This window comes from Trichosurus vulpecula, chromosome 9 (assembly GCF_011100635.1).
Source record: "Trichosurus vulpecula isolate mTriVul1 chromosome 9, mTriVul1.pri, whole genome shotgun sequence".
In the NCBI taxonomy this organism is placed as follows: Eukaryota; Metazoa; Chordata; class Mammalia; order Diprotodontia; family Phalangeridae; genus Trichosurus; species Trichosurus vulpecula.
The window spans coordinates 187,228,621-187,250,357 of NC_050581.1; the positions used below are offsets into that span (position 1 = coordinate 187,228,621).

The following is a 21,737-nucleotide window of genomic DNA, read 5'->3' on the forward strand; positions in this document are numbered from 1 at the left end:
TTCTTCTTTCTCATGATTCATTCCATTGGTCATAATTCTTCACAACTTGACTATTGTGTGAATAAGTTCAATGTGAAGTTATACGTAGAAGATATATCGGATTCCATGCCGTCTTGGGGGGTGGGGAGGAGGGGAAGAAAATCTGGAACTCATAATTATGTAGAACCGAGTGTTGTAAACTAAAAATCAAAAAAATTAATAAAGAAAAGCTACACCAAAAAAAAAAGAAATTGTATGATAATGAAGAAAAAATATATTCAATTTCCTATCTGGTTAAGTCAGAAAGAAGAATAGCAAACATAAAAATGGATAGTAATCTTTCAGGCCACAAATGTTTACTATTTAAGCCTAACAAGCACTTGGGAAATAGATTTAGTATCACGTTTTTAACCCTATATTAGGGAAGACTTTTTCACAGAAATGCACATACAATTTTCTGGTGGAAGTTAATGGGAAAACAGGACTCAGTGGTTTGTTAAATTTCCATCCTGGGATTTCTTTTTAACTTATTTTCACATTTTGAGCATTGCTTTTGAAGCAAAATAATCCACCAACTTCAAATGCCTTTTTGAATTTCAGACTCCGCTGAGGTACACGACGACATTGCTACTTCCGGTTGTTCTTGTGGTATTTGCCGCGATTGTTAGAAGGGTAGGTTTGGACTTGGTGAATTGCTGTAACACCCATACATACTTTAGTGTCTCTAGATCTGTACCCATTGATTTTGCCTGTTTTCTGCGTGTCTTGTGTCCAGGCTCTCACACGTGACCCAAAGCCAGCCCAGAAGGAGGTCTTTGAGTTTGTTTTTCCTCCTCTCTACCCCAGTCAGGTTACATGAATTCAATTTGCCTGAGGCTGGTGCAGCAATTGATGGGAAAGGTGGAGGAGGCTTAAAGGGCAGACTCCACAGAGCTTGGCACTTCATGGGATACCAGTGGGAGGGAAGAAGAGGGAGTGTCCATGCTCACGTTTTCTGTATGGGTGCCTTAGGAGAGTAGGGCTGCCATTACTATAAATTGGAAAAGGAGTTGGGGAAACTGGTGAGATTGTTTCTGATCATGGAGGTTAAGATAAATTCATTATTTGTTGTAAATTTTAGGAGATCTTTCCTAGCTCTTGTACTGAGGTAAGATGTGCTTAAATCCTAGGAATGTCAGTCCTTGAGCTAGTTATCCAGAATTTTTGTAATTAAAGGGGAAAACGCTTCTTACATAAAAAGAATTTCTCTTTAGTGTTCTGACTCTCCCTTATCTTTATACTATTCATTTTTTTCATGTAGAAAGTATAAATGCTGGAAAATAGTGTTACTAATCTGAAGTTTCAAAAATTCTGTTCACAGACTGTCAGTGATATTTTGTGTGTGTTGTCTAAGCAGCGTACACATATAAGGTAAATATGTTATTCATTTTTATTAATTTCTGTATTCACATCTGCTACTTAGTATTTTATTATTCAGGTTTTGTGTCATCCACGTTCAGTTCTAAGTGAAGCTTCTCCTTCCCTTTATTTGCTGATGTCTACCCCCTTTTACCTAGCATCAGATTATTTTCCTTCCCACCCTTTTGTCCTATAACTATGATTTCATCCGAGTTAGAGAATTCCTGTTGGGAAACTTCCCTCTCCCAATGTACATCAGCATGTGCTTTGTTGCTTAGAATCCTTGAGAGCTCCCTGGGGAACTGAGAGTCTCGGTGATTTGTCCCGGATCATCCAGATGGTACATGTCAGAGACGGGACTTGAACCCCGATCTTCTTGACTCTACGGCTGGCTCTCAATCCACTGTACCATACTGTCTCTCCACCCTGCCTGAAGCCTTACCTAGAAACCTCTCATATGAGACATATAACACAGAAACCACGCCTTCACGCTGTTACTGCTTGAACCTCTCTGCTGTCCCTGGTCTTGTTATAAAACGCCAAAATCGTGGATTTCTGAACTCGTCTTCCACAAATTCATGAGCACAGGGACAGTCTGGAACACTGGCTGATGCTGCGCTTTTGAGTCCTCCCTGGCGAGGAAATCTCTTCTGTCTGTACACGAAGGAGAATTCTGATCCTCCCTGTTCTCCTTGAGGGGCTTTTGTGAAGCTGCGACTATGAAATGAAAATATGTGATACTGCCACTTTGGCATCCAACCCAGTGCTTTGTACACACCCTGCAGTCCATCGCTGCTCCATGCTCTCCAAGGCCAGATAGACCTCTGGGCTTATGGCCCTCTTCCCTACTTCTCCTATATCTGTGGTCTTCTGCAGGCATTTGAGCCAGGCACTGTACTGGGCTCAGGGACACAGAGACAATAGTGAGGCAGCCCCTGTCCAAAGGGAGCTTGCCTGGTGTATGGCTATGGTGCCCCCTGAGTACTGTGGGCAGGTTGGAGGTTGAGGATATTTTACACATGGGTCAGTGAAAGGAGTATGGGATTTGGACTGAAGGAACTATGGTCCAACCCCTCACCCTGCCCTTTGCCCCTTAATATCCACATCATTTCGGTTTATTTAACCCATCTGGGGTTGGACTAAATGAGTTCTCAGGCCCCCCTCCCCTCCATCTTCTGACCTATGATCCTGTGGTCTCAGTCATTCATTCTGAGAACAGATTGGTTTCCACCCAGCAGCAGCTTGTTGTGGTTATGACTTTGTCTCTGCCCAGAACATTTGGAAATTGAGGAGCAGGTAAAAAGAATTAAGGACCCAGATGCAGGCTATGCCCTTCTCTATGGTAGGGCCTCCCTGCCTCTCGTGGTCACTTATTTCAGGGGAGCCCTAGAGAAAAGCTGGCCATCTTGGGCAGCTCCAGGACATGCCCTGGATGGTGCTGTTGGCAGAAGCAGAGCTCATGTCTACAGGAGCAGCTCAGACCTTTAGTACCATGACTGACATGCTCTCTGTGTAACCTACCAGTGGAAGAGAAAGTTATAAGCCTCACTGTGCGTAAAATGGAGGTGGTGCTGGTAGAAAGAGGGACGTTGCAGTTTCATTTCCTTCTTTGCCTCCGTTTTTGAACTTGATAAAGTCTTGCAACTATTGCCTAAGGATTGTGGGCTCTGTGATCATTTCCTCAAGTGAACAGGTGAGGGGGTTGGGGATGGAAAGGACTGAGCACTGAGCTTCGGCTTGCACAAAATCATGAGCATCTCATGGGCCTCCCGCAGTGAGTGAGCAACTTCTGAGGGGTCTAGTCTTGGAGGGGAAAAGGAAAAGAAAGGGGCCATGATGGCAGCAAGGGCCCAAAGAATGCCTGTGAGGCCTGAGCATGTGCCGTGTGACTTGTGGGCACCGAATAAGGGGTAATGGAAATGACCCAGGAACTGGAAGTGGCCGATTGACCGAAGAACTCATTTAGGGGGTGGAGCGACCTTTGTGTCTTGTGTGCTTTTGTTGCTTGTTACGATTGATGTTTTGTGTTCGTGGTTTGACAGGAGAAAGTTTTATTTCAAAAATTTTCTTCATGAAGCTTTTTATTTAGCTGTTCCAATAATAATTTAATTATTTTATTCTTTTTAAATTCCAGGAAACACCAGTTTGACCATGGAGAGGTAAATGTTTTATATGCATAAGGTTTTTTTTTATTATTATTTACCTATATGGCTAAATTAAGGATGTTTGTGCAAATGTGGTCACTGTTAGTTTGTCATTTAGATTTTCTGGACCAGGGTCACTGTGTAAAGAAGTACGTTAGAGTGTGATTCATGTGACTTTGAATTTACTATCTCTCATCTGATAATGCTCTGAGGAGCTTCATGGTCAGGAAATCCTGCCAGGACTCTGCCAGCACAGCAACTTCTAAGAGCCCACATGGTTTCCTTCCTGTTCATGCTCTTCCAGTGGCTATGGGAGCCACCAAAGGGTCACCTTCTCATCTTCTCATGGATCAGCCTGGCTTTGTCAAATCAGAGAGCGTTGCAGTCAGAAGGCTCCCCAGGCGTCATGGAGGCCCACCTCACCCTCATCTTTTGGAGAATTTCGGTGGTGTTGCAGACTCCAATCTGGGGCGGCCCTAAGCCTTGATTGAACTGCTTTCTTAGTTCTCTACAAATGAAATCTGCCCGTGTAGCCTCTGAGGGCAAGGTCTCTTCCACGTCAAGCCCCTTAGGCCATCTCTGCCTTTGCGCTGTCTCTTGCGTCGCCTCCTTCTCTTCACTCACCTCATGCAGGTCCTATAGCCGTAGTGTCCTGATTGGTCTCCATGCCCCAGGTTTCTCCCCCACCAGTCTGTCCTCCATTCAGCTGCCAGAGTAATACTTTAAAGCACTTTCCCATTCACTCAATTCCAGTGGGTTCCTATTACCTTGAAGATCAAATATAAAATCCTTGCCTTTCGTGATCTAGTACCTTCCCATCTTTCCAGCCCTCTTACACTTTACTCCCCTCCAAGTATTCCATGATGCAGCCACACTGGCCTTTCTCTTTCCTGCACGTGACCCTCCATCTTGTGATGCTGCGTCTTTTCACTGGTTGTTTCTCCTATCTAGATTGCTCTGTCTCCTCCCCTCCACCTGGTGGGTTCCCTTGCTTCCTTCATGACTTACATCCCATCTTCTTCATGGACTCGCACCTGCACTGCCACTGCCTTTCCTCTGACATTCACCTTCCAGCCACTCGAAACACATCTTGTGTGTGCTTAGTTGTTTGCGTGTTGTTTCCTCATTAGAATGTGGCCTTGAGGGCATGGACTGTATTTGTGCTTGTCCTTGTGTCTTTGGTGTTTATCATAGCACCTGGCCCATAACGGACGCTCAATAAACACTTGTTGACTAACGTTGACAATCAAATCCAGGGTAAATAAACGTTTTCAGTTCCTTCAAAGGATCCTTAAAGGGCATAGTTTTAAGTCATTGCTATCAGGCTCACCCGACTCTGGATGAACTGTAGCCTGTCGATGTCCTTCCTAAAATACGGTGCCCAGAAGCGAAGAGGCCAAATCTCTCAGATCAGTGTATTAACTGTCTCTGAGCAGTCATCAGTCATCCACAAATAACCATGGCATGTATGTCTTAATCTCGGAGTTGATAAAAGCTTGCTATCATACAGCTTGACAACTGATTAAATATAGCATTTGATGTAATCTCTCTTTTTAACAAATTGAAACGGGCCCTCCTAAGACAGCATTGTTGCATTTGCAGCCCACATTTCTCTCAGTTGCCTTCCTGAATTAGTAATTGGGATGGAGTTCTAGTCATTTCCTTCTTCCCCATCTCCTTTGACTTTGCTCTTAGCATCAGGATTAAACCGATGGATTTGCAATCTGAGAAACTGAGTTGGAATCCCAGCTCCACCTCTTACTGTCTGGTTAGTCGCTTAAGCTCTCTGAGACCCAGGTCCATCACCTCTAAAGTGACTTCTCACGTCCCTTCTGGCTCCGATTATGTGATCCTATAGCCTGGGCTCTGTTAGCGGGAAGGACAGCCTAAGACAGTGGTGTGAAGGGAGAAATGTGTGTTGGCTGAATGAACATTTGAGCTGACTAGCATTAATTATTTGATGCAATTTAATAACTAGATTGTAATTTTTTACCAAATAAGAAGTAAATAAATGAGTAAAAGCAGGATATTCCTTTTTGTAAAGAATGTAGTACATTTCTTTTAAAGTGTGGAAGTTTAATTCTTTAAAATTCTTCCCTGTTAAGTAAAAACGATTTCTTGTTTGACACTTGTGCTTTGTTTCATTTTCAGTTGGTTTATCATGCATTGCAACTATTAGCTTATACAGTCCTTGGTATTTTAATTATGAGACTGAAACTATTTCTGACACCGCACATGTGTGTCATGGCTTCTTTGATCTGCTCGAGACAGGTAAGACTTTTGTTTTAAACTTTTGGAATTAGAACAGCCATGACAGACTCCCTCTACCTTTCATCACCAAGTTGCCTCCAGTTTAAAAACTATTAAACCGCTTTTAAAAACTGTAACTCTAAATTTTAAATGTTCCATATTTTCACCTGATCCTTTTCCTGTGAAATTCCACCTGACATTGCTTAATCCTTTTTCATTCCCTCTTCACTTAAAGAATTTGTATGCATTATGCACATTTCTTTGTTCCCTATTTGTTTAAAGAATGGTTCTCTTACAAGCTGGTCATAGGGCAGGAGCTAGATTGCTTCTGCTTTCTAGAGAATCCTGCAAATCACTGTGTGTGTGTGTGTGTGTGTGTGTGATGGACAGAGCGGCCAGCTAGTGAAACATAGAGCTTACTTGGAAAAGCTTTTCTGAAAAGAATATTGGTAACTTTTTGTTTGACCAAATTTTGACCAAACCTTTGTTTGAATTTGGGTGAATATTTGACCTTTACCCTAGCTTCTACCCACACATGTGGCATTAAATGATATGTTATTTAATTAGAAAAAAGCAAGGAGTTGTGTTCATCCATAGCCTTGCCTCACATCTCCCTTCCAGGATCAGGCCTTTTAAAATAGCATGTTTGTTGGTTTAATAAGACTTTCAAAGTCTTTCAATTCCTCCAAATTTTCTTTAAATATCTTTTATTAATTTACCATTATTTTGGTTCTGTATTATCCAGGTCTAAGTTGATGCACATGGCAACCTGTGAATTTACATTAGAAATACAGGGTTTAGGGCAGCTAGGTGGCGCAGTGAGTAGAGCACCAGCCCTGGAGTCAGGAGGACCTGAGTTCAAATCTGGCCTCAGACACTTGACACATGTACTAGCTGTGTGACCTTGGGCAAGTCACTTAACCCCAATTGCCCTGCCAAAAAGCAAAAAAAAAAAAAAAGAAAGAAAGAAATACAGGGTTTTTAGATATTTATTTACATATAAATATTTTACTTAGAAAACACTTCTTTTGATTGCATAGTAGACTCTGAGCAGACTGCTAGATCTGTGCATTAATCATGGGAACTTATCGTATTGATAAGAGCACATTAAGATGGAACTGTAAAACATGTTAATCACAATTATATTGGTCCTCAGTGTTGAGCACAGAACAACCGTTGTGACTATTTGCTGATTTGTGAACGCTGAGCAAATCTCCTCTAAATTTGTACCGGGGGGCCAATACTTCCTACTTGGCATCTGTTTCCAAATTGTTTCTAATGTCTTCTGGAACAAAGGGCCTGCACTAGATGAGCTCCGAGGCCCTGGACAGGGCTTCTCCTGTTCATGCTGTACACTTTTCATTTATCCTCACGACAGCCCTCTGACGTGTAGGTCGTGTGAGGATTGTCCTCACTATTGTGTGGATGAGGATGCTGAGCCACACACTGCAACTTGCTCAAGGTCACACAGCTAACAAGTGCTAAAAGCTGGGACTTACCTCCAGGTCTTCTGGCTCAGTGCTCTGCCCTCTATCCCACACACACAGCCTTTGGACAGATGAGTCTGCTCCTTCCTCGTCTTCCTGTTGCGCACAATTTATAGTGAGCAGCCCCCTCCTAGAAGTGCTGAGGGCCAGTGTTTGTGAGCTCATCTGCCTAATAGCAGGGACTCTGTGGGGGAGGCTTCCGCCGGCATCCACAGCAAGTGCTGTGTCAGCAATCAGAAACGATCGATGAACTGTTTCTCTTGGTCCAGCTCTTTGGGTGGCTCTTTTGCAAAGTGCACCCCAGCACCGTTGTTTTCGCTGTATTAGCCATCATGTCAGTGCAAGGCTCTGCCAACCTGCAGCACCAGTGGAGCATCATTGGGGAGTTCAGCAATTTGCCACAGGAGGAGCTCATTGAGTGGATCAAATTTAACACCAAACCAGGTAAAAAGTTGTTGTGTCGTGGTTTGTCTTTCACGTGGGATTTTTAAAAATTGTCACAAAGGTTGTTTCCTTCCTTCCAGGAATGAGTATTACCAAGCCATCCACCAAATAAATTGTCTGTCTTATTTTCAGAACAGTTTAGGGGGAAAAGATTATGCGATTCATTCATTGACATCTCTCCTAAATTTTAATTTTAATCCAAATTCTTCATGTCACCTTTCAAAACTTGTTTTCATAATCATATTTAATGTTTCTTAGCAGCACTGCATTACTGGCTCACTGGACTTTAGTTCACGTTTAGATCCTTTAGATCCTTTATCACGAAGGTGTTCTCATAGCCGGCTGTTTCCCATTTGGTGCATGTACACACACACACACACACACACACACACACACACACACACACATTTCTCCCTTCTTGCTGTGTTTAGTAAAAAAAATTATCCTTGTTTTTGTGTTTTCTCCTCCATTCTCTATGATGTGAATCTCTTCCCTGAAAATCTATCAGCGTAATAACTATTCTGAAGCTTTCCACCATGTCACTGTAGAAGAACCTGCACAGCCACTGACGCCAGAGCCGAGTGTAGTGAAGATTCTCTGTGTGTTCCTTGAGGGGCATCCTGGTAGGGTGGGTAGAATGATTGGTCAAGGAATCAGGAATCAGATCCCACCTCTGGCCCTGGAGATGTACCAGTTAGTGAGTCTGAACTTCCAGCTCATCTGCTGAGTTAGAAGCAGGTTGTGTCAGTGTTGGTGAAGGAGCTCCTGTTGAGATGAACCAGAAGTCATTAGCAGGTATTTTAGTTCTGTTGAGAGATACTTCTTGGTCCTCTGCTCCCATGACACTACTTTCCCCGGTTCTTCTGTCTCACTGAGGTTTCGTTTTTCAGTATCCCTTGCTGGGTCTTCTGTCCATCTCCTAAATGTGTCTCTGCCCGTGCTTTCTTCCCCTTTATTGGCTCCCTTGACAATCTCCTCCACTCCCATCACTTCCATCACCATCCCTGTGCAGATTATAAGAGGCTGAGAGCTGGAAGAGAATCTCAGCCTCCTTCTACCTGTGCCGCCTCACACGGCTCACTTCCCCTCCCTGGTCTCAGGTTCTTTGTTCAATGAAGTCTGATTGACTTGCTTCTGAGGTCCTTTCCTGCTCTAAATCTGTGATCCTATGATCCCCAGATCTCTCCAGACTCATTCCCTAGGTCCGTATTTCCAGCTATATATGGGATATCTGCCCTTGGCCTTCTTATTGCAGCTATCCCAAGAGAGATCTTCGCCTTCCAATTTCCCTTTTTCTGTCCTTGAGACCATTATTCTTCTAGGGAGCTTGGCTTAAAGCATCTTTGACTCACTTTCCCCATCCCGGCAATTTTCCTTAACCAGACAACCTTTTCATATCTTTCTTGCCCTCACTGTCTCCTGATGTCCCTCCCTGCACCCCCCCCCCCAGACGGTCACCCTCTCACTGCCGCTATCAGATCTGCATTCCATCTGACCTGGACCTTTGTAACAGCCTCCCCACTGCCCTCTCTGCCTCCTTCTGTCTGCCTTTGACTCTGGCCTCCACCCCACAGCCGGAGGCCAGCTCTTGAGCTTGTCCTTTCCATGCTCAGCAAGAGCAGCGCACATTTTAGTACTTTTAAGATTTACAAAGTGTTTCCTTCTCAGTATCGCTGCCAAGTAGGGAGCGTAGATATCATTATCCCCATTTGACAGGTAGGGAAATGGAGTCAGAGAGATCAAATGACTTGCCCAAAGAGACCCAAGTAAGATGTGGCAAAGCCAGAATTCACACTCATGTCTTCTGACTCCTATCCAAGGCTCTTTCCACTAACTACATCAATCACCTTCCTGGCGTTCCCATCGCTTGTTAAATAAACATGGACTCCTTAGCCTGACATTCAAGGTCTTCTGCAAGATGGTGAGCCTCAGGTTTTTCAGCCTTGTTTTACATTATTCCCCTTCGGCTGGGCTGGGGTCACCTCCAGTCTTTCCCTGCCTCCCTCATCCCTCCCTGTATTTGTTTGTACCACCCCCCACACCCAGAACACGTCCAGAGCCTTCTAGGATGCCCTCTTGACTTAGGTCACATGCCAGATGCTCCTCTTCCTTGACTTCCTTCTCCTTTCTCCCAGTAAATTTAATCTCTCTGAAAGCTACTGTATTCTCTTTGACCCCTCATTTGACTTAGGATATTATTAACTTGTATGTTGCTTTTACTATTCTGCCCTGCTACACACACACACATACACACACACACACACACACACACACAACATACGACACATTCCTGAAGGATGAGGGGCAGTATTGTCTTTCTTTCTTGTTTCTGTAAGACCTAGCACAGTGTCTTGTATATGAAGTACTTAATAAATGTTTACTGAATTGAATTCTTGAACCCTCCTTTGATTATGACCCTCCAGTTATGCATCCTCCTGCCAAATACAATTTTAAAATAGTTTGAATAAAGTTGTTACGTCCAAAAATTAACTTTAGTAGTTCTCACATTTCAGTTTAATTCTATTTCTTAGATGTCTGCATTAACATTATTTGACTAAATTTCATTTCAATTTTAAAAATTTTAATTATATACCTATTTTTATGTACTTTAATTATTGCTGAGAATAGTGTTCACAGGTTCCATATCTTTTGGTGACAAATTCCTTTCTGTATGTATACTAGAAATCCATTCATGGAATATAATTTGTTATCCACCTAGAAAAAGTGAATTGGTTGAGGAAGGTGGTATTAAAATATCAATTATTGAACATTTGAAGAAAATTTAATATGATATATTGTTCCAGAATTTTATGTGCATTTACTAAGTTGTCCATTGTTCACTCATAGTAGAATGGACACTTTGAAGGCTATCTTTTGTCCAGAAAGAAGTTAGATAGTAAGAAGACAGGAAGGGAGAGATGTTGAATAGTATATTAGGTTGAGTCTCACATCCCATATGGTTGGTACCTTGTATAGAGAAGGTACTCACGAAATATCTTGTTGAATTAAGCAGATATAAATGTCTGTAGACAGTGTGAGAAGTGTGTGACTCTGAGCCTCCTATTAGCTAAGTTCTTATTGAGATGAGATTTATTATTATTCTTATTCCTAGAGAGGTTGAGATGTTTGTACAAATAAGATCCTAATGAAGATATCATCTTGTATGCTCAAAAATTATTACAAACAACAGTCACTTTGCTTGCAGCGTTTTTCCCCTCTAATAGAACGGGGAAATACTGCTTATGAGGAATGTAAATTACTAGTGTAAATTTATCCAAACATGCTCACAAACATAGTAATTATCTGAAAATTGAGTTTAGTGTACAATTATGTAAAGTTGTTGTTTACTTGGTGCCATTTGTGTAAGTGAAGTAGGAGCATGTTCTCCAAGTAGAGAGCCAGAATGGAAAATGCCACATTTGTATGATGGGCATTTCTCTTCTCACTAGGGGGGCTGTTTCTAAAGTGTGAGGGTGCAGCCAGTGTCTTACTATTTACTTATTTTGCACACTTTCCTTTCCCCTCATCAAAAGACAAAACTTATGTCCAAACTAAAAGGATCGGCTTCATTAATAGTAAGAACTGGAATTCACAAGTAACATTTAAATTTAAACCTAATTCATTTACTATATCAAATGAGACTGAGAAATGTTGAGACAAAATATAAAGTTTTTAATATTTTAGTTTGAGGAAATTAAAATCATAGCATCAATGCAGTTCATCATGCACTTTCCCTCGTTTGACCTTGCTTGGGCTATTTGTGACCATTGTTCCTTGAGTTGGCTGCCCCATATCATATGTATTTGCTTATAATCTTTTGTGTACCCTTCTGGACTGAAGACAATGGGTCTGATCTGTCCAGGCCTCATTTTGCCTCAGTTGGATTCTGTTTTCTTCAATATTAGCCTCCATGATTGTAAGGATAAACAGAGAGATAATGTTTGTTTTTAGGCCAAGTTTGAGGACGCATCATTTTCTGGGCACATGAGATCTTCAGAATGTTGAATTGTGCTTTCCAGAAATAGTCTCAAAATTCTTCTTTTTTAATATTCAATTCCATTGCTGGTTTCCTTAAACCTCATTAATTTCTGTGATGTGAATTTTATTCTGTTTTCTCATGTTGTAGAGGAAATTAGTGGCAATGTCATACTTCCCTATGTTAATTCAAGCATAATAAATTGAATTTTATGTTTAATTTAAAAGGAGAAGATTCTGAACCTGTGGGCAGAACTGAAATGATTTCCTTTGGAAATTGATCGCTAGTGGCCTTTTGTTTTTCAGATGCTGTTTTTGCCGGTGCAATGCCCACAATGGCAAGTGTTAAACTTTCTGCACTACGACCCATTGTTAACCATCCACATTATGAGGATGCAGGCTTGAGGTCAGTGTTCCAATTTAGTATTATTCCTTCCAAGTTGAACAAAGTCTGAGTTTGTCTTTGGGGACTAGAATTTAGAAGTCAACATGGCAGGCAATAATGTGGAGTGTTTGTTTTTGTTCCCTCAATATTTCCTGTAATTAGAATTGCAGACGAAAATCCATTGAAGAAGTATTATTCAAAGACTTTTGACACATTCCGTTGTCTCCTTGGTGTATAAAAGTGAGCCAACAATTTTGAAGCCAATGCAGGATAACACAAACTTTATCAGAAAGACTTTCAGTATGGGCCCCAGGATAGAGACTGTCTGACACATCTGAGAGTTGGTCATCAAATGAAAAATTTTTTGACTATGAAGCCAAGGTAACTTTTTATTAAGGCAGGGATAAGTTGTGATTTTTATCAGTTAAAGGGGTGTCAGTAAACTTAAATAGATGGGAATGGGTGAGTTTAATTCAGATGATCAGTACATAGACTTCTACGGGCAAGAATCCCTTAGAGGAAAGAGAAGAGCCCAAATAGGCAATAAAAGTTGAGAAAAGCAATACTGGGGTCTAATTTAAAAAATGACCAACTGATACATCACTAATACAAGTCTAAGCTCCAACCACTGTGGCCAAAGTTGATCATTTCTATGAAGGCCTACAGCATCTTCTAGAAGTAACACCCCCCAAAGATGTCACATTCATCATAGGGGATTGGAGTGCTAAAGTAGGAAATCAGAAGATAATTGGGATAGCAGGCAAGTTTGGCCTTGGCGTACAAAACAAAACAGGACAGAGACTAATAGAGTTTTGTAAAGATAACTTGCCAGTCATAGGAAACACTCTTACAGCAATCCAAAAAGCCACTCTACACATGGGCATCACCAGATGGTCAATATAGAAATCACATTGATTCTATACTTTGCAGCCAAAGGTGAAGGAGCTCTATGCAGTCAGTTAAAGCAAGACCTGGAGGGACTATGGCTCAGGTCATGAGCTGCTTATTACAAACTTCAGACTTAAATCAAAGAAGGTAGGGAAAACCATCAGACCATAGAGATATGAGCCAATTAACATCCCTTATGAATATGAAGTGGAAGAGATGAATAGATTGAAGGGATTAGATATGGTAACCTGAAGAACTATGGACAGAGATTGGCAATATTGTGCAGGAGGCAGCAACAAAAAAGCATTCCAGAGAAAAAGAAGAGTAAGAAAGCAAAATGGCTGCCTGAGGAGGCTTTACAAATAGCTGAGGAAAGAAAGTGAAAGGTAAATAAGAAAGGGAAAGAGAGGTCCGACTGAATGCAGAGCTCCAGAGAATAAGGAGAGATAAGAAGGTTTTCTTAAATGAGCAATGCAAAGAAGTAGAAGAAAACAATAGAATAGGAAAGGCAAGAGATCTCTGCAAGAAAATGAGAGATATCAAAGGAAAATTTCATCCAGAAATGGGCAAGATAAAAGACAAAAAGAAGCAGAAAAGATTAAGAAGAGGTGGCAAGAATATATAGAACAACTATCCAAGGAAGATCTGAATCATCCCCAGTAACCATTACTGACCTAGAGCCAGACATGCTGGAGAATGGAGTCAAGTGAGCCTTAGGAAGCATTGCTAACAGGCTAGAGGAGGTGATAGAATTCCACCTGAGCAATTTAAAACCCTAAAAAGTGATGCTGAAAAGTGTTGCACTCAATATGTCGGCAAATTTGGAAACCTCACAGCGGCCACTGGATTGGAAAAGATGAGTTTATGCTCCAGTCCTAAAAAGGGCAACACAAAAGGATGTTCCAGTTACTGAACATTGTGTTCATCTCACACAGCAACATGCTTAAGATTCTGCAGGCCAGGCTTCAGCGATATGTGAACCAAGAATTGCCAGAAGAGCAGGCTGGTTTTTGAAGAGTCAGAAGAACTGGAGACCAATTTCCCAACATTCAGTGTATTAGGAAGAAAGCGAGGGAGTTCAAGAAAACCATCTATTTCTGCTTTGTTGACTGCACTAAGGACTTTGTGTGGATCACAACAAAATGTGGCAAGTCCTCTAAGAGATGGGAGTACTAGATCATCTTACTTGTCTCCTGAGGAGCCTGTATAAGGGCCAAGAAGCAATAGTTAGAACCAAACATGGAACAAACACAACTGACTGGCTTAAGATTGGAAGAGGAGTATGACACAATATGTGTCAATAAAGATTTATAAGCACCCGGTTGGTTGTTGTCCTTTGTTCTCAAAGAGGACCAAAGTGACATCCCTGTGCTACAGTCAATTTTCAATGTGTGCGACTGTGGCTGATCAGACCAATACGAGCTCAGAATGCTGCTCTACAACAAGTTGGGCACAAATCGTCTGTGTGAACATTTGGGGTAGATACTCTAAACCTGCATATCCTGTTTCCTTTGACCTGTTTCAATTCTACTTTGCTCATAGAGCACAGCACCTTCTCTGATGTGGGAACACCATGCTGAATGGTCCTGTGCCAGTGTCTCCCATGTCACACGGTCAATTCCAAAGTTCTTGAGAGAAACCTTGAGAGTGTCCTCGTATCTCTTCTGACCACCTTGTGAGCGCTTGTCCTGTGTGAGTTCTCCATAAAATATTCCTTTTGGAAAGCTTATATTTTGCATTCAAACAATATGGCCAGCCCATTGGAGTTGTGCTCTCTGGAGCAGAGTTTGAATGCTTGGCAGTTTAGTTCGAGTAAGGAAGGACCTCAGTGTCTGGTACCTTATCCTGCCAGGTGATCTTCAGAATCTTCCAAAGACAATTCAGATGGAAGCGATTCAGTTTCCTCACATGGCAGTGGTAGACTGTCCAGGTTTCACAGACATACGCCAATGAGGTCAGCACCACTTGCCTGGGTTCTAGGTATAAGAACCTTCTGTGGACCAAGCACTGAGCTAGCTTCTGATTGTACAAGTTCAAAGAATGAAGCAATTACTACTCCCAAGAACTTAACATTTTAATGAGGAAGACAAGTAGCTAAGTACATAAGTACAAACCGGTACAAAGTGGTTAAATACAAGGAAGCTGGGAGTCATGCTTGAGCTGCATTTTAAAGGAAGAGAGGGATTCTTTGAGGGAAAGTCGAGGAAGCAGTTTGTTCCAATCCTGGCAGGTGGCCAGTACAAAGGCATGGAGGCAGGAAACTAAGTGTTGTGTGTGAAGAAAAGAGAGGAGGTCAGTGTGTCTGTATCACAGAGGGTGATGCCCCATTTCTACAGTTGAGAAAACTGAGGTGGAGAGGTTATTATTATTATGAATAATAATATTGATTGTTATTAACTATTAAGTACAATTATTATTTATAGTAATAACCAATAGCTAGCATTTATATAGTGTTATTGTTATGAATAATATTTATTATTAAATGTTAAATACAATTACCATTTATTATAATAACCAGCCACTAGCATTTATGTAGTGTTGTTGTTATGAATATTTATAAATACAATTATTCATTATAATGACCAATAGCTAGCATTTATGTAGTGTTGTTATTATGAATAATGATATTTATAATTAAATACAATTATCATTTATTACAATAACCAGTAGCTAGCATTTATATAGTGCCTACTATGTGTCAGGCACTTGTTTTGAAATTACTATCATTTAAGCCTCACCGCAACCCGGGAGGTAGGTACTGTTATTATCCCCATTTCACAGTTGAGAAAACGGAGACAACAGGGTGAAGTGACTTGCCCAGAGTCACGTAGCTCGTAAATGTCTGCAGTCACATTTGAACTCAGGTCCTCCTGACTCCACACCTCATGGTCAACCCATACACTTGCTAACGACCTTATCATTGGTGTTATTTAAGGTTGAATTCCTGGAAGAACAAGGGCTGTGTCTGTCTTCCCGTAGCTTGCTTGGTCTAAGTACAAACTCCTAGCGACTCTTTCTTCACTGTATGCTATGTGCACTCACCTCTTTGCTCATGTATGATCCAGATAGAGATGGAAGATTCAATTATGCGCCATAGAGAAATGACATTCACTGTGTGGGGATTTGCACAGTCCCATAGTAAGAGAGCCAGCCTTGATACCATGTCCTCTGACTGAAATGGCAGACCTGCTGCCCGTCCACCATGTGGTCATGGGAGGATCCCTTGCCCTCTCTGCCCACTTTCCCAGGGTCCTGCTTCCATTGACTCTTGCGGCTCTCTCTGCTTTGAGCTTCCAGATTTCCCAGATACCCTCCCCCAGGAGCTCATCTTGCCTCCCCCCTTGCTTTGGGCCCTCACTTCAGCATGCCCCTCACTTCAGCTGGGTACCCCTCACAGGAGCTTCCCTCCTTGTCTTCCCTTTTCTGTTCCAGAACCACTGACTTTCTCTGCTTTGCAGATGACCAGAGAAAACCCTCCTGTATTTCAGTTTACTGAGTGGGCTTCAGGCTTTTTGACAGGATTGGATGAAAGGATTCGATTTTTCCTATATAAATGTAGCTTTTAATTTAATATCTTTAAAGTCTGTTTTTCTTTTTCATCTGAAAAAATCTTTTGCACAATTATTTATTTTTAAAGGGCAAGAACAAAAATTGTTTACTCGATGTACAGTCGAAAACCAGCAGAAGAAGTGAAGCAGGAATTGTTCAAATTAAGAGTGAACTATTACATTCTCGAAGAGTCATGGTGTATAAGAAGAACCAAGTGAGTATATATAACACAATTAATACTCCCCATTCATTGGATCATAAAAAGTTAATTTAATCCATTGATGGTATCTCATAGTATTTGATGGTGCTGTATGTCAAATTCACTTAATATTCTGGGAGACATTTAAGTTAAGGAAATCCCATTTAGCTAAATTGATTTGCAGTGGGCTTTTTAAAAGTTTAGATTTAAAATATTTTCTACTTTCATAGTGTCTGTACTTTTAGTACTCTGGCATTGGCACAGAGAATCCAGAAATCTAAATTTATACTAGAATTTTTATTAACTTTTATTTGGGTATGGGTATGTTTGCTTGAGATTCCTTTAAATTAAAAAACATCATGAAATATCACTATGATTCTCTCACAGATGATTTTCAAAGCAGTCCAGGTTATCCTTTTTTCTTTCTCTTTTCTATTTATGTGGGCTATCAGTGACACTTTAAAATGCCCAGATTTTTAGTAAATAAAACCTCTCTTGGAGATGTTTCTCAAATTCTAGTGTGTTTCTTAATACATTATGTATATAAAGAAATTTATATACATATATATATACATATATATATATATTTGTACATATGCACATATTTATATCTATGTGTGCCATAGAATTTAGAACTAGAAAAATCTTTTGGGACTCTCTGGAATAACCTTCTTACTTTACAGATGAGAAATCTCAGATCCAGAGAAGCTAAACAGCTTTTCCTCAAATCATGTAGCATATTCATGCTAGAGATGGGATTAGATCCTGGGTTTCTGACTCCCAGATTGTGTATGTGCATGAACATTTTTAACCCATGCAACCATTTTTTTTAGGCCTGGTTGCAGTATGCCTGAGATATGGGATGTGGAAGATCCTTCCAATGCTGGCAAAGCCCCACTATGCAGCATCTTGGTAAAGGACTCGAGACCTCATTTTGCCACAGCATTCCAAAACAGAATTTACAAAGTGCTGGAAGTTATTAAAGAGAGATAAATGCTGCTTGAACCACTGTAGGAGAAAGAACCATGTTAGAAAGTGTTGTTTAATCTTTTGCTATTAACTCATTAAGATCGTTTCCATTTACATCTCAAAAGTTTTATAGGAAAGTTTTCAAATATAAAACATTTTAGTTTAAAAAAGTTGTCAACCAGATAATAATTACTTTTAACTTTATTACATAATTTCTGTTAAAGTCATGCCTTTGAAATTTGCTATGCAAATTATCACATGCTTACATATCCCATGAACAAATATCCGTCCTACAAAAACTGAGTAAGGGGCCTGTGTCGAAGAGACGGAAGATACTGACTGTAGCCCTGAAATAGGGCTGATGCTGGGATCCTCTGCCCCACTTCCCCTCTTCATCCTTCCACACTTCCAGTACTTAATCACCCTCTCCTGCCAGATGGTGAACAGGGCAAGGGGGAGATGAGAAAATTCAAGGCGGTAGCTTAGGCTGGTTGGTAGGAGCTCTAGTGAAAAGAATTGGCCAAGCAGCCATGAAGAGTCCTCTCTAGAGGAGAATTTTCTTTGGATTTCATTTTCTTACGTCCTCACTGTTGTCCATTGCCATGAGCAATCCAGTGTTCCCTGCCTCTAAGTTAATTCAAACGCTTTTACATAGTGGTTATGATTTTTGCCTGTGTTATCATTGAGCAACAGGCTCCTTAAAATATTAACCATTATAATACATTTTTTTCCCGTACCTTACTCATTACCTGAATATTGGTAAGATTTCTCTACATCTGAGAAATTCACTTCTTCCTGAAAACCTTGTAAATATTTTTTTTACTTTTTCAATGTACTAAATATATTTCATGGTTTTTAGCCATTTTTAAGCTTACTATATTTTTAGTTGCGATAAGGTGCAAAAAAATCTTGAAAGTCTCCCAATATATTCTATAGTTATTACATTTGAAAATTAAAATTTGAGCTATTAAAAAGCTATTGGATCAGATATATAATTTTATTGTAACAATAATATCTGGTTATTTTTCTTTTACTATCTATATATAATCTAAACAGTACAACATTTTCTATGATATTTAGAAACTTAGACAGTTGTGATTTCCTCAGTGTGGGTGTTCTGTCCATTGCTGCTCATCACCACTCTTGGGTGTGTTCTCATCCTGTGCAGTTTTTGACCGTGTTCTCTACCAGTCCTCAATAAGGTGAAGGCCTTCCTTTTGTTCTTTTCCTGGGGTAGGTGTACCAGTGGACCCTCTGAACTGGTCACCCACTTTTCTTCATTCAGGTTACGTGACTGGCCCTTCCCTTTTTTTAGTTATAATTATTCACATGGGTGGATGCTAAATCCTCACTAGGTCCTTTATGCCATTTCTCATAGAAATCACTCCAATGACATGCTGCAGCCTGCTTATGCCCACCATTCCCCTTTGACTTGCTGAGAATTTAGTCTGAAGTCATAAATATCTGGTGCCACCAAGAAAATAATTAGTGTTAAGGCAATGAATGGGCTTTTGCAGTGACCAGAAACAGAACTGCTGTTTCCTGGCTGCAGCCTAGCCCAGTCACCACTTCCTGGCCAACTTCAGGCCTGTAACCTGATAAAAACCAAATAGGACAGAATCTGCTCATTCATTCTTCATCTTCAGATTACAGCTTTAAAGCCAAAATGACCATGGAGGGCTTCATTTTGTCTTGTTAGAGATATAGGTTTTTTGTTTCGTTTTTGAAACGAAAATGTAAAAAAAGGTTTAATGATTTTTTCTGACTTTTCTAGCTCTTAAAGAAAATTTGAGTTTGCTTCATTTTGGTTCTTTTTGACTGTAATTGGAATATGAAGGATGAACAAATAGTATTATTTATCTTATTATGACTACACTTCATTTTAAAATGCTGCTTTAAATTACTTATGCTTATTTTGGAAAGGCTCATTTTTTTTTTATAATCTATGACCACCCCGCCCCCACTCTCAAAAAAATTTTCCTTAGAGTGTTTGGAAATAGTAGCAAGATTTTAAATTCTATGCCAACTGTGACTTTGGCAGCAAACACAGCCAATTACATACACAGTGTTCTCTCCATTAACTGCAGGCAGTTGAAGCCTGTTTTTGACCTAGAGGCTAACAAGGCCACCTCCTTCCTGCCCAGTTGGATTCTGAGGCTCCAAGACTTCAGGCTCACTGACCTTTAAGGCTGCCTTCAGTGTTGTCCTCATGTTCTCTGTCAGCATTTCTGGGGCTAGTTATTGGAGTTGTTTTATCTTCCCTTCCTCCAAGCAAACGGCTCTCCCATTCGTTTTTCTGTATTTGATATAAGAGCCTAGCATGTGGGGAAAGTACTATATTCGCTTCACAGAAAGCAAAGCAAAACAAAAACCTCAGACAAATCCACTAAAACCTGGTTTCTTTGGGCTAAGGAGTCACAGCCCCTCTGGGGCTAGCTTATAATTCCCAAATAATCTTCACTCTAGGACTTTTCAAGTTAAAGGTCTCTGTGCATACTGGCTCTTTATAGTAGGGTTTTTTGGTTTTCTCTAGTTTTGTAATTTGCCGCTTGTCTCAAGTTGTGTTTCCTAGGTGTGTGTTTGTTTTTTTTGCAACAGTCCCAGTTAAACAGGGTAGGGTTAGAATGGAGCAAGTGTAGCGCCTGAGGAGAGAGCAGAGGACATGGGTTAATGGTTGTTGTCCTTCATGTTCAAAGAAGACCAGAATGACTTTCCTGTGTTGAGGTCATAGTACAATGTGCCCGACTATGGCTGATCAGACCAGCAGGAGCTCAGAAGGCTCCATTGCAGGCTGGCCACACATAGTCTACAGGGACATTTGGGGTGGAGATGGCTCTAGATTTGCATGTCTCACATTTCTTTTGAGCTGCTGCAGTTCTGCTTTGCTCCCAGAGCACAGTGCCTTCTTTGATGCAGGCATGCCAAATCAGGAGGCTTTTAAGAGTCTCCTTGGACTCCGCAGAGCTGGGAAGAGTCAGGGAGAGAGCAGTAGAATCAGGAAAGTCACGATCCTATTCTCTGAACTCTTAAAGCAAGGAGATAAGGGTATTTGGGTTTGGGCTTCTCAGCTACTCCTCCCCTTGCCATTAGTAAGGATCGACTAGTGACATACTCTTGGCATATAGTGTTTCTCTTATATCTGCCCTGGCTTTTAATACATTTTGCTTAAAACAAATTCCTGAATCTTTCTGACTACAAACTCTATAAACGTGTTCAGTGAATTCACATTCAAGATAGGCAGGAGATTCTGTACAAGCAAATCAACAAAATAGACTGTATATATATATATATATATATATATATATATATATATATATATGTATATATGTATATATATGTACATATATACATATATATATACACACACGCACATATAGTCTGTCACTGCTACATACACTGGCAAAAGTTAGTGGTCTAGATGTCTTTTCAAATATTTACTTTTGTAACACTATTTATTGATGTGATTCCACCAGCAGCTTTAATTATATTGTAAGCTAACAGAAGACTAGATGGCCAAAGGGTACGTTCAGCCATAACCGTATCTGGTGGCTATAGATATCTTTTACTGTATCATAGAGTAGTAACATGTTCACTATATGATGACAAACAGTATTAAAGCTCAGTATTTTATGTATTTTTAGGATTTTTAGAGTCTTTCTTGCTTTTATGTGAGGATGGGCAAACACAATTATAACATGTCTTCTGCCTCTCTCCCTACTCCCACCTCCCACATAGGGTAACGTTTATATTGTGAATTAGGCTCCAGAAGGGCTGAACAGAGTAGGCTTATAAAATATGCTAATGAAATCCAACAGAGAATAAATGGATGGATTGGGAAGGACATATCACAGCACTGTATTTTTATGGATTTTCTGACAGTTTACATGTATTATGTCTGTTAAATTTTAAATTGTGAAAACATGTATGTTTCCTAATTTTCTCTTTGGTCTCCATTTTTTCTATGGGGAAGGATACTCACCTTGTCTGTTATCATTGGCGGGGAGTAGAGAAAGACAGAAGCACCACTTCGCCTCCTTCCTCCCCCCACCCCCTGCCCCAGCCACACCACC

The 21,737-nt window shown here is 40.6% G+C and overlaps 1 protein-coding gene across 1 annotated transcript in view; it reads left to right on the forward strand.

Moving 5' to 3' along the window:
- Positions 1 to 18,602, forward strand: part of DPY19L1 (dpy-19 like C-mannosyltransferase 1) — a 122,498-nt gene extending 103,896 nt beyond the window's left edge. The window contains exons 15-22 of the mRNA XM_036738268.1: positions 580 to 651; positions 1,340 to 1,389; positions 3,512 to 3,536; positions 5,673 to 5,792; positions 7,528 to 7,702; positions 11,984 to 12,083; positions 16,588 to 16,713; positions 17,532 to 18,602. Of these exons, the coding sequence (XP_036594163.1) occupies positions 580 to 651; positions 1,340 to 1,389; positions 3,512 to 3,536; positions 5,673 to 5,792; positions 7,528 to 7,702; positions 11,984 to 12,083; positions 16,588 to 16,713; positions 17,532 to 17,691 (828 nt within the window). The 3' untranslated portion in view covers positions 17,692 to 18,602. The remainder of the gene's footprint in view (positions 1 to 579; positions 652 to 1,339; positions 1,390 to 3,511; positions 3,537 to 5,672; positions 5,793 to 7,527; positions 7,703 to 11,983; positions 12,084 to 16,587; positions 16,714 to 17,531) is intronic.
- Positions 18,603 to 21,737: the final 3,135 nt, after the last annotated feature.